This window comes from Crotalus tigris, unplaced genomic scaffold (genome assembly GCF_016545835.1).
Source record: "Crotalus tigris isolate CLP2741 ecotype Arizona unplaced genomic scaffold, ASM1654583v1 scf7180000017567.3851432, whole genome shotgun sequence".
NCBI lineage: Eukaryota > Metazoa > Chordata > Lepidosauria > Squamata > Viperidae > Crotalus > Crotalus tigris.
Genome location: NW_024096477.1, coordinates 3,158,993 through 3,176,288, shown reverse-complemented (window position 1 = coordinate 3,176,288; position 17,296 = coordinate 3,158,993). Strand labels below are relative to the sequence as shown.

Genomic DNA, 17,296 nt, shown 5'->3' with positions numbered 1-17,296 from the left:
CTCACTTGTTATTTTTTTTAGTTACAGCAGTATTTTCAACAGTATTATTGACATTTTAATTATTTAAAATTTACCGTAACCAATAAATAAAGTAACAGATTTCCTGTAACTGTCTTTTAAGGGAAAATATGCTTTTTTTCCCTTTATCTTTTTTCTTTCCATCTTGTTGGTACTCAGAGCTGCTGTTACAGAGTGGTTATTGGGATATAAAGTTTTTAAAAAGGAGCAGTCTACTTTAAGAGGCCCAGATCAGTCAGAACTCAATTAATGTTAAACTAATCCCACTGTTTCACCCTGTCAATTGATGGGACTGTAAGTAGCTTTTGTCTTAGCAAGTGAAATGTGTTTCCAGTTCTAAATTTTAAAAGTGCAGGGTAGGAGTGATCACTATGAGAAGTTTAGGGAACACTGAAAGTAATTTATTTCCCTAGCTGGAATACCAGTGGTGAGAAAGCATTTTAGCTGTGAATTTTTTAAAAAATGTTTGTAATCATTTCCACACCAGGACTGTGGTTAGAATTAATTAGAGGGTATCATATTTAGGTCTTTGGAGGCAGAAAGCACTATGAAAATGCTAAGAATCAGTTTATTGTGTGTTCATTTTCAATTCTGCTCTACTATAGCATGAACTTGGAAAAACAGGAGCTAAAATAATTTACCGCCTTTCCATTATTTAATTATTCCCAGGAGTGGAATAGAGAAAGGCCAAAAGCATTTATGTACTCTGCAGAATAATGGCCCACCACCTCCCTCCCAAACTATGTGAACTCAATCAGATCAATGTCTGGAAACATATGCAATTAATCTACTGGAAATTGTTTTCCCAAAAATAATTTAAATCAATAATTTGTTAGAAAATTATCAACTAACTGTTCAAAAGCATTGAACCTGGAATGGCATAGGAACAAGAGAGAAGGGGGGGGGAGAGAAAATGAAATTTTTCTAATGTGATTTCAATATGATGGTTGAGCCTATTGTATTGTCATCATAGAAACATCAGATATTCATTGTGTAGGATTCCACTACTTGGAAAAACTTATTCAGGTATATAGTTAAAATAGAACGAAGGAAAATGGACAATTCCTTAATGCATAAAGATTAATACATTCTAGCTTTACAACTGAGGGTTGCTAAGGATAGGAATATCAAGGTATAGTTATAATGTCAAAGACAGAGATTGTCCGGGAAATTTTAAAGCATGAAAACAGCAAAACTCCAATATTATTCCTGTGAAAGTAAATCTCTAAAGATAATTCAGTTGTAACAATTTTGCACAATTGAGACTCAGTGGCCATAAGGATGCTGGATAATCTATAGAAGACCTACCCTTAACTAATTAAGTTGGTGATTTGTATAGCTAAATAAATTTTGCCACAATGTTGATCTTCATAGATGGAGATATTTTGGTAATATGGTTGAAGAAATGCTTGATGGGTCATCAAGATTGTACTTTGCAAAGAACTAGTATGTAAAAAATGAAAGTAATAATAGTATAATAGTCAATAATAGTCAATAATATAATAATTAAAATATTAGGCTTGTATCAAAGAAATTCAAGTCTAGCCTCAGCCAGTGTCAGGCATAAGTAACAAGATCCACATGTGAAGGGTTCAAGTTGACTACTTTATTGTAGTCTACCTATAATACAAGAATCTCCCCAGACTGCTTACCTTCTCTTGGAACAAGCAGATAGTCTCATGGAACTTTTTTTTTGGGGGGGGGGGTTTCCAACCTAGGTCTCTGGTCACCATGCAAGGCAGAAACTCAAGGCAAATTGCACACTTGTTTCCTCCTCCTTGCCTGACTGGCACATTCCCAATAGTCACGGAAGCTCATGGAATGATTTTAACCTAGTTATAGACTTTTGGCTCAGCCAATCTAAAAAAAAATTAAGAGGGAAAAGTGTTATGTTCATAACCTTGATTCTCTAAAGCAAAGGGAGGATATATATCTAACAAATAAATACATGAGATAAAATCCTATTTGACCAAGTGATTCCATTTAGATTTGCAATGTAATTCAGTTTAATCTTTCCAATCAAACTATCATCAATGCAGTTTGATTCAGACATCTGAATTGCTTTGGAAGAATCTAACATCAGAATGCTTGATTCAATTCAGATCAGTTTGCTAATTCTGTTTGGAAATATTCTTCATTTTAGAGGTCCAATCAAATTGCCTTTGAATTGAATTACCAAATGAAATATTCAACAATAGACTTTTTTTAAATACACACATACACACACACACAATATATGAGGGGGATTTTATAAAACAAAAAAAAGATCTAATTTGGCAAGTGGTTCTGAAAAAAAATGCATATAAAAAAATCTAGAAATTCAACAGTGCTGTGTGTTTCTCAAGTGTGGAGGGGAAATGAGAGGTTGAAGTACAGCATAATTTACTCCTGGGAAAGGAAGATAAACATTTTGACTCTGTGAGAATTCAGGATGTGTACATTTTCAGCCTGCGGACAGATTGATGGATGGGTGGATGGAACAGAGTAACTCTCTAAGCAGTAAAGTGGACACTCCCACCCCCCACCCCCATGACATCTGTGCATTTTTCCTGCACAACTTATTACCCACCAGTTATTGGAACCTGTGAGACAATAACTAGTTTTATAGTCTGTATAGAGCATTTTCCTTTTATTGATTCATTTACCCCCATAACCGGCTATTCAAACAACTGGTAAAACAGGGATGGCAGACAAGTTAGACAACATAAAACTCCGACTAACACCATCAACATCTATTATTTTAAAAAGACTATAAAATCATTATATCAACTGACTACCCCAAGTTAAGGCCATAATCATGTGTGCTATCAGCTGCCTGCATAAGGCTCAAATTATCCAAACCAGCAGCACCATTGGAAGGAGGGAAAAAAAAAAAAAAACAATAGCACAAACTGCAAATTCACAGACAACAATTTGCCATGCTCCTTTTTTACTCTCTGAAAACATACCAATCAACAGAATACCAACTGCTGCACATCTGTTCCTGTTGCAGGAATACAACTAATCTACACTTGAAGACTGAGAGCAAGGGCTGAAAATGCTACAAGAGGCACCTCTACCAAACAAATCCCCTTATAGACTTTTTTCTATACTGTACCATCTGCATGCATGAGTAGAAAAAAGAGGAGAAACGGGTGGTTGTTTTTTTTGCAAAGTCAAATAGCTAATCTAAAAACCAGCTGAAGGCAAAAAGGGGAACTGATAGCACACAAAAGAGATGTCAAGATGTTGGTGTTATGAAATCCATTTTCTAATGGGTTTTCATAACCTACTTATGACATCTCGGTGACAATGGGATTGCAAAATAATCGTCAAAAGTGTTTAAGAAGCAAAAATATTAAGCAATGCTCATTTACCATATCATGATAAAACAAAAACAAAACTGATTTTGACAGATAGGGAAGAAAGCACAAAGGGTTCTATTCCTGTTTCCTTATAATGCTATCTTCCTTGTTGCCCATGCCTTTGTTTTGATAATCAGAGCACAATATTTTATTAAAATAGTTCTTACAGAGAAACTGCATCTATTGGTGTGATCACAAATATATATATATTTTAAAGGCATAAAGAAAACTTTTGGTGCATAAAGTTATATGTGCTAGTTTGTTTTCAACTATGAAATGAATATGTTGTAAGATATGCGGCTCTTTCTCTCCATTCATCCTATGTGCCCTGTAGCGACAGAAACATTTTGAACAAAATAAGGCTGTTGGTGCTGCAAAATTTACCTACACTGTCCATGTGCAAAGGGGAATGCCACAGCACACTTTGTCACTATGTGTTCTGTGGACAAGTCTGCTAAAATTAAATATAGCATCTATTTCTCCTCAGAATAACAGAGAAGAAAAACTACAAAAACTTATAGATATAAAATTATTCTGTGTAAGGGAGTCAGAGGAATTTATGCTATAAGATAGCATAAAAAAACACCGGTGTGATTGATCTATGGGGCTGATACTTAAAGGGAGGTCTGAAAAAGCCAACTATCCCTGGAGGGTCTGCCAAAAAGAAATTGAGGAAGACCTTGGAAAGTTGGAGGATACCTTTGGTGGTCCAATCACATCCTGAAGAAGCAAAGTGCTTCCTGTTTAAATTTCAATAGGGGCATTGCAGAAGTGGCATTTCAGGGCAAGCTGCAAAGGAAAGTCTGGTCCTCCACATTTGCTTCTGCTCAGAAGCTCGATTGCTTAATCAAGTTATGGTGTCAAAAGGACAGGGATCACAAGCTTTGAATTTCCTTCCCTGTTGAATCTCCCAAGCGGAAAGCAGAGTGATCCACACATCCACAGGAACCGTGAAGATAATTGATTTGAAAACAAGTTTAAGAAATATCTTTCTGATGTTTTGTTATCTACACTGTTATAGCTCTTATTTAGGCTACAGTAAAATCAATCACTTGTGATTTGCGTCTTATTTTTCTTTGCAGATCCTCTGCAAGATGTTGCTTTGAGTGTTGACAGTTGCTCCTATGTAGCCGGCAAAGATGTTAACATTCGATTAGCAACTGTTTTAAGTAAGTATAGCAATTCACTGCTCTGTAGTGCTGAATCACAGTACAAGTGGGCAATTGTTCAATGGTTTAGAGAATGCTTTGTGTCCTAAATTAAAATAATCAGCTACAATTTATTCGTCTTATTATTAGATTTAGGTCCTGCCTGGCTCCAAAGCAATTCTATGCAGCTCACAAAATCAAAGAGAAAACAGAATAAAAACCCAGTACTATACAAATAAGCCTATGACATCCAATTACTCCATACAAACATGAATGAAAACCTCATTCATCAAGGGGCCCCAATTCACCCTAACGCAAAGCCTTGGGGGGAAGAGTCAGGTCTTCATGCCTTCTGGAATGTGATCATGGTGAGAACCACATGATCCAGCTGTGTGTGTGTGTCATTCCAGACAGCAGGTACTGCAATAGAGAAGGCACCCTTCCTGGGTCCTAATAGATGCCATTGTTTAATCCAAGGGTTGTGGGGCACACCAACTCTGCCAGCCTGCACTGGCTGAGCAGAAACTATGGGATATTTGTGTTGCTAAGTAAGCTGACTTTTGGAAAGGCATAGACTGATACTCACCCTGAAATTTCTTATCAGATATGCATTCCTAATAAGCTTATAACTGCCCCATATATTACAGTACATGTATCCTCATTTGCTGATTACTTAACCAAGTAACTCAATGAAGGACTTATGATGAATTAACGTTACATGACTTATTATTAAGGATATTTCTGAAAGGAAAGTACACCAAAAGCTGTTTTCAGAAGCAACACCAATCTCAGCAGTGAATATTTTCCTAGATTCCCTGTGGCACCTCATGGGCATGATTTTGCAACTACGTCACTGCATGGTAGAGGAGGACAACTCCCATCAGATCTCCTCAAGATGGCCAAGTTGTAGGATAATGAGGTTCAAAGCTCAACTGATCTGGAAAATTACAGATTGCTCTCCTTTGGTATAAGCCAGGGCTGCAAATATGACCTAGCAATATTCTTTTTGTAGAGCTTTTCCCCAAGCTCTAATTTAGGAAGGCTTTAAAGCAGGGGTCTTCAAACTGGGCCCTTTTATGACTTGTGGACTTCAACTCCCAGAATTCCTCAGCCAGGCACGCTGGCTGAGGAATTCTGGGAGCTGAAGTCCACAAGTCATAAAAGGGCCAAGTTTGAAAACCCCTGCTTTAAAGGATACAGTGGCAATCTTAAGACTCACAGAAGTTTAGGGAACCCATTTCCCTCGTTAAAACACCTGAAACCCTTCCTTAAACTGTCCAGCCCTACTTATTTTTGGAGTTCAACATACTATGCAAACTCAGAGCATATATGGATGTTGTACATCCTGCATGTAGGATAACAATATTCTTTAGGGAGGAGGAAATCTGTGCAATTGTGATGCTGATGTCAGAGGTATAGTTGGACAGAGAGAGCCAGTTGCACATTGCCCCTAACATTGTTTGCAACCAATTAAGTTTCTTACAATCTAAAATTAAAGTCTATTTTTACTAATTTGTTCACTTAAACCAGGTTTTGAAAGGTGACTAGGATTTAGATAAACAGATTTTTTTTTACACAACGTACAATTAAACTTTGGAATTTGCTACACTGAATGTGGTATGGGATACAGGCATGGCTGGCTTCAAGAAAAGATTAGGCCAATTCATAGAAGTCATAGGGATCAATGGCTATTAGTCTTCCTGGTAGTGTGACTGCCTCTAAAGGCAGTGGTGGGATTCAAATATGTGAACAACTGGTTCTCTGTGTGGATGCCGCTTCTGGAAGTCCATTCTGGGCCTGGGCAACAAAAAATTAACCACCGGTTCTGCCAAAGTGGTGCGAACTGGCTGAATCCCACCACTGGATTAAGGCCATCTACAGGGAAACTGATTTTTTTAGATCTAGCCATGCCTCCTATCTTGACTTGCCAGATTTCAGTTTTGTTCAACTCTGGTCTTGCTAGAATTAAATAGGTTTTTAAGCCAATCTGAATCATACTATAATTTTGTCCCAAGCATGAAACTTACTAAGGATGGATTTTGTGTTTGTTAAATCAAAACCAAACTCCCTCTACATCCAGTGTAGATATTTGTCTCAAGTAATTGAATGTAAGTTGGAATATCCACTTGCTTTAAATTTGGGGATTTACAATAGGTGAGACATATTGTATAAACCACATTTTACACACATGTGAATTCTCTCTCTCTCTCTCTCTCTCTCTCTCTCTCTCTCTCTCTCTCTCTCTCTCTCTCTCTCTCTCTCGTTTTATGAAAACTAAAGTAGCACAGTGGCAAGGCCTTGTTCTTGTGTACTTCCTGATAAGATTCATACTACATCTATTCTACAGGGCACGCCATCAATGAACTCACTGTGGATTTCAGTACTACTCTTAATGGACATATTGTACCACTTTACAGCAAACCACTTTGTGAACGAAATTGGCCCCAGTTTCAATTCTGTGGAAAGAAGAAAGGAGGTAATTTTTTTTCATACAATGGCACTGACCCTGCTGACCTTTTTCCAGATCAGCCAAAGTTGGGAAAGTGTTGTTCTCTTTTCTGCAGGATGTGTGCTACTTCTTATCTGCTACTTGATTTGTTGCCCCAAATCAAATGAAAGGGGTTAAAAAAAAGTGGGAGTGGGGAACTCAGATGCTTATCTCTGATAAAAAAAATAGCCATAGCCCCCAAAAGGCCTTATAAATAGATTTAGGAATTTGGGTTAGGAATTAGAGGTTCCCTGCTTGGTCAAACAGCTGATTAATACCACCTGCTCTGCTCTGTTTCACATATGTATATGAATACATAGATAGTGGAGCAAATATGAAATGAGCATCAGTTATAGTACAATAAGCTAATCAAAGAGATTCAAAGGTATCTTAAGTCTTCCATGTTGACATCCTAATCAGAATTATAATCATAAATACAGAGCTGTGAGTTTCATGATGATGCCACAATCCATCCATTAAGATGTGTGCTCTGAAGATCTGCTGGAGCAATTTTTATGTAGCTCGAAGATATCAGACAGTAATAACCAAGTGCCACCTAAGCACACAATCATGCAAATTATGGACATGAGACTGATGACAAACTTAAATTCTCACATGCTCACAAATCTCTCTGACAGCTCCCTGATTCTGAGGAAGTACTTAATAAAAACTTGTGGAAAATTCAAGAGAAAGAAAGGTAATCTATTGTAGAAGCCACACAAACAGTTCCTTTTGCAGACAAGTAGAAAGCCAAATTCTTTTATTATTGCTTGCTTGTTTGTTCAACTTACATAGCCATCCCATCTCAGATACGTGACCCTAAATAACTTATAAAGTTTTTTTAAAAAAACACCAAACCACATAAATGCAAAAACAGTAAAACAAAAATACTGTAACTTTTAAAACCATAAAAAAATATTATCAGCGGGAAAACTCAGTAAACTCACTAACAATACAACCCCTTTGCAGGCATCATGCCATTACTACCAAATCCCCAGGTCAGATGGCAGAGTTACATTTTCAGGTTCTTCTGGAAGGCCAGTCATGTCAGCACCAGCCTGCCCACTGGAGGAGGAATGTTCCAGAGGTGGGGTTGCCATACAGAAAAGGCTCTCCTCCTGGTCCCATCAGATATATTCCTTTAAGGATGGGTTAGGAATCAGGGGTAGGGAACCTTGGCTCTTTTATGACTTGTAGACTTCAAATCCCAGAATACCTGAGTCAGCATGGTTGGTTCAGGAATTCTGGGAGTTGAAGTCCACAAGTCATAAAAGAGCCAAGGTTCCCTACCCCTAAGTTAGGTGCAACCTGACTTTTCTTGTAGGACCTGTTGGAATGGCTAGATGTGATGAGAAAGAGAGAGAGAGAGAGAGAGAGAGAGAGAGAGAGAGAGAGAGAGAGAGAGAGAGAGAGAGAGAGAGAGAGAGAGAGAGAGAGAGAGAGAGAGAAATATGCATCATAACAAGGAATATCATGGAGTCAAGAATTAACACTGATTAAATTCATGCAATTCTTTGACCATTTTGTGCTCACTGATCTCTCTCTCTCTCTCTCTCTCTCTCTCTCTCTCTCTCTCTCTCTCTCTCTCTCTCTCTCTCTCTTTCTCTCTCTCTTTCATACACATACATACCCACACCAACTGTTCATTAGAAACCAGTTTCTCTTTCCACACAGCCTCTTGGGAGCCAGGAGAAGATTTTAAGGGAAATCCTGGCCCCATCTTGGCTCTGGCCAAACACCGAAAGGAAACCAAAATGAGTCTGGAGCTCAGCCAAGCTGAAGCGGGTAGTAGAAAGCCACTGATCAGGACTGAAACTAAACATACGTTTTGAAGAGTTTTTTTTTTAATAGACACTCTGTCTTTTGTTTTGTTTCAGATGCCTTTAAAGTATACATGCATAGTTGTGCTATTATTCTTTCTTTATAGAAAAATCAAAAAGTTAGAGAACAGCATTTGGGCAGGAAATATAAGGAACCTCTGAACACATATGCAGCATGACCTACACCAGAATTATAAATAGCTTTATGACCATTAAACAAAGAATCTAACTCCCCCAGTGCCCTTAACAGACCATTCGTTGAACCATATAAGGGGAGTAAGGTACATTTCAGTCTCTTGGTTGAAACAGTTACAACAATGCAATGTCATATTATCTCACTATTACATAACAATTCTGATTCACTTTGTCATTCATCTGTTTAGAAACTTGTCTGTCACTCAGGGGTTCTCAACCTTGGCAACTTTAAGACTTGTGGACTTCAACTCCCAGAATTCCTCAGCCAGCAAAGCTGGCTGAGGAATTCTGAGAGTTGAAGTCCACAAGTCTTAAAGTTGCCAAAGGTTGAGAACCCCTGGTTTAGAGGGTGGGTTTTTTTTTAAGTAATATGTGTTTGCAGTATTTAAGTCTCCTCAGAATATTCTGACCAACTTCACTTTCTGTCAGTGGCTGCATTATAACTCTATTACTCCATGCTTACAATTATTCCTTTTATGTTTATTAATTTTTCATTCAAGGACTGAAGGCGGCATATAGAGTTTTTCCCTTGTTATATTTTTCTCCATTTTCTGCACCTTGGCAGGGTACTGCTGTGCCACTGCAGGACGCTAAATGGCATTAGAGCATCAACTACAGAGAATCAGAAATATTTTGGATTATCTGAATCCCTTCCAGGAAGAGTTCAATCCTGGACATAGGACTGAAATCATTGAATATCCTGAGTTAGGATCTTTTATAGAGCAAGTGTGCCTAGGTAGAGTTTAGTAGCATTCACCATGGTATCCTTTAAATCAGTGGTTCTTAACCTGTGGGTCAGGACCCCATTTGGGGTCAAACGACCATTTCACGGGGGTCGCCAAACAACGCAGTCCATCATTTTTTTCCCCCTTTTCCTTAGCTGTGCTACTCCCTTTTATTCTATTGGCTTTTGAAAGCCAATAGAATAGACTCTCTTGAATAGCCCACCAAAAGTCCCATTCTGCAAACGGTGCTGCACCAGTTGAGTAGTCCTCAACTTACGACCAGTTGGGGCTCGCGGCATTAAAAAGGTTGAGAACCACTGCTTTAAACCATTTATATGGATTGAGGTTAGAGGCACTCTCAAATGGCTATTCTACTCCTTTCTGAGTGGGTAGTTTTAATTGACAGTCCTGGAGGTCGAGCAGTCCAATACCTGGTCACTCCACTCCTTCGAAATCCAGAGACTGTGAGTTCTAGTCCCACTTTGGGCACAAAACCATCTGGGGTCCTTGGGCCAGTCTGTCTCTCTCAGCCTTAGGCCAAGAAAACTGCAAGAACTTGTCCAGGTAGTCACTAAGAATCTGACACGATTGAATGGAAAGGGGAAAAAAATATCATCAGTAGGTGGATGATACCCAGTTATATATTACCACCCATGATTACTTGAAGTCTACAGACTGTGAGCAATTGAATGATTACTTGGAGTCTACAGACTGTGAGCAATTGAATGGGACAAAACAAGCTTAGACTGAATTCGAGCAAAAGGGGGTTACTGTTTGTATGTGGGCTCTCTTCTGGAAAGGGTCACAGTCCTCCTGAAAGAGCAGGTTTATGACTTGATTCATCTCCTGGACTTATGGCTCCACTCGGGCAGCAGGTAGAAGCTAGAAGGCATCATTTCCCAGCTTCATCCTTTATAGTTTCCCTTGGTGCATCCTTTATAGTTTGCTTGGACTGGAAAGTCTTACAACAGAGATTTATGCCCTTCTACCATGTGATTAGGCTATTGTGACATGTTCTACTCTGGGCTGCCCAGGAACTGCACTTGCTTCAGAATATGACAGCTTGGTTTCCAGTGAGTGAGAACCACTTCAGCAGCACAACACTTGTGCCATAACCACTGCACTAGCTACCTTTAGGTTTAGAAAACCAACTCAATGTGCTGGCCTAACTTGTAAAATCCTTACATGCTCAGGCTCTCTGTTACCTTTAGCACTGCCTCCTCTGATTAGAATCTGCCCACCCAGTGAGAGCTTTAGTGTCCCCACCTCTTGAAGGACTAAGAGGATGAAAGGCTGGAGATAAACCTCAATGGTAATCCAGGCATTGTAGAATAGCTCCCCAAAGTTGATTTGGCCTCACACTGTTAGGGTTTCATGAAGAGACAAAATGTATTCCCTTGAAAGGGACACTAGGGCAACGGTTTTGGAATTAAGCAGCTTTTTTGTTTTGTTAAGACTTTGTTGACTTCAGTTGTGATCCATGTTGTAAGTTATGATCTAGCACATTTGATTGTTCTCAGTGACTTTTGTACTGACTTATTGCAAGGTTGTCTGTTACAGGTGGGCTGCTGGCTACAATTTTAAAAAACAAACAATAGAAACATTATTTGTTAATAAATAATATTAAGGTGACCAACTTTTTTACAATGAAAAGGAGGACACAAATAAATTGAAGAAAAAATATTGTAAATAAAAGAAACATTTTATTCATTGCAACAATAATACAGACAACTTGCATGTGCAAAGTTTGCCAGTTGGGTGTTTTGGCACGCTCAGCAGCAATTCCTATTGGCTTTCGAAAGCCAATAGCAGGAGTAGCACAGCTCATGCAAAAGCTGAAAAAAAAAAACCATCAAAAAAAAGGTGCCAGAACGCCGTTCTGAGTGTTCTATGAGAAAAAAAAAGCCCTGCAGATTAGTCTTCAAATATCAAAAAGGAGGACATGTAGGAGGACACTTTTCAAGGGAGGACAGAACTTACAAAAGGAGGATTGTCCTCCCTAAAGGAGATGGTTGGTCACCTTAATAATATTATTAACCTTTAAACCATACACAAAGATGAAGGTACAGTATTGTTACAAAATTCAGCAGCTCATTATTGCAGAGACCTGAAGACGGTGTGCCAAGTCTGTATTAGAGTAGTTAATTATTGAGCAAGGATCTGATTTTTGGTTTCCATCCAATAGAATGAGGGTATTTTTCTGCATATGTGGTGTATTTTAATCATAGAGATTATTCATGGCATTCATTGTATAAAATAGTTTCTGTCTCAACCAGTTTTCTTGCTCATCACTGGAAATGGTGGGTTTTTTTTTTTTTTTTTTTTTTGTAGAATATATTTATTACTCCGGGCCTGTCTCCCTGAACATGGAGAACATCCCACACGTAAGTTTTTCTAACTTTTATGAAGGAAAAGTGTCCTTTGTCAAATATCTAATAGATGCAGTAATGCTATGTTTATAAATGAATTTACTGGAGAAGTAAGACATGTGAAAGAGGAATGTGGTTGTCACAACATTATCTAGTAAAATGTCATGCATAAGGATCATGTATTCTCATATGACAACCTGGGAGCAATTGATATTATTGCTTGACAACTGCGCAGGATAGAGGTACACAGCCTGACTCCCAGGGTTATTTGAGTACACTAGAAATAACTGTTGCTAGAGTACATTATAATTTCTAATGTGACAGACAAAGATAATAAAAACAGCAGAGGAGAACCATTAACAATTTTAAGCTTTCATTAAGTTTCAGTGTAAGTCAAACCAAATCAAATGTAGATCGTATCCAGGCAAATTGTGAAGTGTAGCTCCACGTGCAGCACTCAATGACAAGTAGAATTTTTGACTTGAAAAAAGGAAGATTGGTTGTAATTTTATATGGCCATAATAAGAACAGAAGCCAGATTAAAGAAAATTTTGTTTGATCAACAGACCTCTTCTTAGGAGATCACTAAAAGTGTACAAGCAAATGATTTTTCACTAAATAATAATAATAACAACAACAATAACAATAATAATAACAATTTTCAATAATAAAAAATTATTCACACCTGGAATACTGCATACATGCTACAAAAAAGATGTTGAGATATTGGAAAAATGCAAAGAAGAACAACTAAGATGATTAAAGCCCTGGAGAGTAAAACTTATGAAGAACAATTGCAGGACTTGGGTTTGGCTAGTCTAGAGAAAAGAAGGACTAGGGGTGACATGATAGCAGTATTCCAGTATTTGAGAGGCTGCCACAAAGCGGAGGGGGTCAATTTATTTTCCAAAGCACCAGAGAGGGCAGGACAAGAAACAACCAATGGAAACTAATCAAGGAGAGATGCAACTTGAAATTAAAGAGAATTTAATTAGATTGTTCTGATTAACTCAAAGCAACAGCCACAGTAACATTTTAGAAGAGAAGTGGTAGTCTCCACAAATTAATTAATTAATTCCTTAAGAATATATTTCTTCCTTTCTTTTTCTTATAGGGAGAATTTAATATAACAGCTGAGCTCTTCAACGAAGACCATCACACAATTATTTGTGCTGATTTTTACATCAGTAATCGCTGAGAAGTTGCTGTTTGTTGCTTTTTGAGCTGGCATTGCCTAGACCAGTGCTTCCCAAACTTTTTCATTCATTACATAAGACCACTTATTAAAAAAACTTATTGACTTTTGAGGACCAACTGTTAAGTCCCTTCCTTCAGCACCATCGTAACTTTGAACGGTCACTGAAGGAATGGACATAACTCAAGGACTACCGGTACCATAAAAGCATAAATGAACTTCATATGATTTCAACAGATTACCATCTGCAATTTCATCCATTTTTGTCTTTGGGAGATTTTTGAATAAAGTTTAATACACGTGCCAATCTTTAAGTCTGTTTAAATATCCCTCTTGTGATGGGTAATGGGCTTGTATGTTGTTACCCCCAAACCCCCTACTTCTACCCCATTTTCCTTCTAATTCCCATTCCCATCAAAGCAAGACAGAATACCCTTTTATTTCAGTTCCTTTGTCAGTGCAGTTCATTTTGGATTTATGCAGGAACATCCAAAAAGTCAAGATGGTGGCCACTACTGTGTGATTGAGACTGCCATCTTTATCTTTTTGACCATGCCAGCAGTGCAGGCAACCTTACATGAAAATGAGTCTTTTGGAGGAGTAAGAATGACAGAGATCCATACTTCTAGGGGCCTGGAGCAGTACATTGAAAAAAATCTTGCACTGAAAAACAAGGCTTGGACAAAGCAAGCTAACGAAGCCACAAATGGGTAAGTGCTGCTATCCACAGCCAGCTGGATCAATAAACGAGCAATTGTGCCCTCACCCTCTTCCAGGAAAAAAGACAAGTCCATCTAGTAAGCTGGTCTCATCTGTGCTGGATGGAGGGAATGCCATTTTGGAAATCCACTGCAACGTTGTGCATTCTCTGAACATACTCCTCAGCCAAGAGATCAGCTTAGTCAGATGGAGGGCTGTCATTTGGTCAGGAGACATGAAGGGAATTTATCTATTTAATTTTGTTCCGATTTTGTTGTGAGGTTTCCTAGGCTGAACAAAATAAGAATTCAACTGTGGTTACTTCCACACACAAAAGCTACAACTCAGTATCTTGCCACTTTATTAAATAAAAGGAAAACCTGGAAAGATTTAAATTCTGTCAAATCTCATAAACAAATAAATAAATATATCAGCTAAAGAATGACTCTCTAAAAGAATGCAAACGACCAGCTGTCTGCAAGGAATATAAATCCTTCCAATCCCCACCATCCAGTCAGAGCTGAAGAAGCTTCTTGGTGAGAAGCAAAACGTCTTCAAAGAATAACAAGAAAGTCCAGTTGATTCTTGAAAAAGCACCTTTGGGACAATTATGACCTGGATGACTGAGAATCTCCATAGACCAGGGGTAGGCAACCTTGGCTCTTTTATGACTCGTGGACTTCAACTTCCAGAATTCCTGAGCCAGCTTGGCTGGCTCAGGAATTTTGGGAGTTGAAGTCCACAAGTCATAAAAGAGCCAAGGTTGCTTACCCCTGCCATAGACGTATCAGCTAAACGAAAGAATCCATTCACAAGAATATATAAAAATGAGCTCTCTGTCTTTCAGAAGTACGTAAACATAAATATTTCCTTTATATAAACATTAATTAGATTAGAAATGTTCACAGCTATGAAATTTGAGATTATGGTCCGTTTAACCTAAATCCAGATTTGTCAAATGCCTGTCTCTTGCTTTGGAGGTGCATTTTTTTGTTGTTGTTGTTAGTATTTATACCCCACTTTTAGTTCAGGAGCTCAAGGTGGTACTTGTGCTTTCTCCTTCCACTTTCCCCCACAACAACAGCTAGGTTGGGCTGATAAAATGAAACTGGTTCAGTCACATAATGGGTAGACCTCATTCTGAGTCTCCTGGTGTCAGTCCACACACCTTAATTGCTACATTGCACACTAGAATGGCTACACATATTTTATTGATTGATGGTATTCTTCTTCTCCCACAATCAGTTCCTGAGGAAAACTCTTAACTGAAAATGTTGGTTTGAGAACCTTTTAAGAAGAAAATGCTTTTCTTGTAACGGCTTCATAGTGAGATTTAGCACAGTGAATTTAGCACTGGCCACCCATGCAACAAAATTAACCCTCTGGTTGAAATAGGAACAAGTGGCTTCAGAAGCAAAAAGGCACACTACTGGAAACTCTGCACTGTTTTTGAATCACAGAAAATTGCCTTCTTCTAGCTTCAGTCTTTGATCCTTGTAACTCTAGGTGGAATTTTCACTCTGAATTTGTTGGAGATGTCCATTTTGTTCTCTGAGTTAATGGTGACCTAACCCTAACCCTAAGTAGAATTTTCCTCCAATGGGATTTTCCCATGTATTTTACCAGGAAACATAGATAGAGCAAGCTAGAAAAGTCAGTGCCCTCCTAACCATACCCAAGCATTCTGAATTTGTTGGCGATGTTCATTTTTCTCTATGAGTTCATGGTGACCTGACCCTAACCCTATGTGGAATTTTCCTCCTATGGGATCTTTCAATCTATTTTAGCAGGAAAAATAGATAGGGCAGGCTAGAAAAGTCAGTGCCCTCTTAACCATACCCAGGTATTCTGAGTTTGTTGGCGATGTCCATTTTTCTCTATGAGTTCATGTTGACCTAACCATAACCAAGTGATGGTGAACCTTTTAGAGATTAGGGCCCAAACTGCAACCCAAAACCCACTTATGCATCGTTGAGTGCTGGGTGGGTGTGGCCCATTGGGTGGGTATGTTTGCGCTGGTAAGGGCAGATTGTTTGGAACTAAAAAGTTCAATCAATCAATTCTAACAAGATCTTTTTTTTCCCACGAGAAGTTGAAATTGACTGATTGAACATTTTTTTTGGGGGGAGCACATGGTGCCAGAGGCCTAAAGCGAAAAGATGTTATAAAACCCAGCTTAGGACTGGGGCACCGGTGCACGTGCCCACAGAGAGGGCTCTTAGTGCCGCCTCTGGCACCCGTGCCATAGGTTCGCCACCACTGCACTAATCCTAAGAGGAATTTTCCTCCTATGGGATTTTCCCATGTATTTTACCAGGAACCATAGATAGGGCAGGCTAGAAAAGACAGTACCCTCCTAACCATAACCAAGAACTCCGAATTAGTTGGCGATGTCAATTTTTCTATATGAGTTCATGGTGACCTAACCTAACCGTAAGTGGAATTTTCCTCCTATGGGATTTTCCGATGTATTTTACCAGGAAACATACAGTAGATACGGCAGAGTAGAAAACTCAGTGCCCTCCTAACCATACCCAAGAACTCTGAATTTCGTGGCGAGGTCCATTTTACTCTATGAGTTCATGTTGACTTAACCCTAACCCTAAGTGGAATTTTCCTCTTAAGGGATTTTCCCATTTATTTTACCAGCACACATAGATAGGGCAGAGTAGAAAAGTCAGTGCCCTCCTAACCACAGCCAAGCACTCTGTATTTGTTGGCAATGTCCATTTTGCTCTATGAGTTCATGGTGACCTAACCCTAACCTTATTAACCCTAACTGGAATTTTCGTCCTAAGGGATTTTCCCATTTATTTTACCGGGACACATAGATAGGCAGAGTAGAAAAGTAAGTGCCCTCCTAACCATACCCAAGCACTCTGAATTTGTTGGCGATGTCCATTTTTCTATATGAGTTCATGGTGATCTAACCCTAACCCTAAGTGAAATTTTCCTCCTATGGGATTTTCCCATGTATTTTACCAGGAAACATACAGTAGATAGGGAAGACTACAAAAATCAGTGCCCTCCTAACCATACCAAAGTACTCTGAATTTTGTGGCAACGTCCACTTTGCTCTATGAGTTCATGTTGACTTAACCCTAACCCTAAGTGGAATATTCCTCCTAAGGGATTTTCCCATTTATTTTACCAGCACACATAGATAGGGCAGAGTAGAAAAGTCAGTGCCCTCCTAACCACAGCCAACCACTCTGTATTTGTTGGCAATGTCCATTTTGCTCTATGAGTTCATGGTGACCTAACCCTAACCTTATTAACCCTAACTGGAATTTTC

General features: G+C 38.7%; 1 protein-coding gene across 1 annotated transcript in view; it reads left to right on the top strand.

Annotated features, from left to right (window-relative positions):
• LY86 (lymphocyte antigen 86) overlaps window positions 1–13,609 on the top strand; it is a 53,459-nt gene extending 39,850 nt beyond the window's left edge. The window contains exons 5-8 of the mRNA XM_039350659.1: window positions 4,445–4,531; window positions 6,858–6,986; window positions 12,070–12,122; window positions 13,222–13,609. Of these exons, the coding sequence (XP_039206593.1) occupies window positions 4,445–4,531; window positions 6,858–6,986; window positions 12,070–12,122; window positions 13,222–13,305 (353 nt within the window). The 3' untranslated portion in view covers window positions 13,306–13,609. The remainder of the gene's footprint in view (window positions 1–4,444; window positions 4,532–6,857; window positions 6,987–12,069; window positions 12,123–13,221) is intronic.
• The last annotated feature ends 3,687 nt before the right edge of the window (window positions 13,610–17,296 follow it).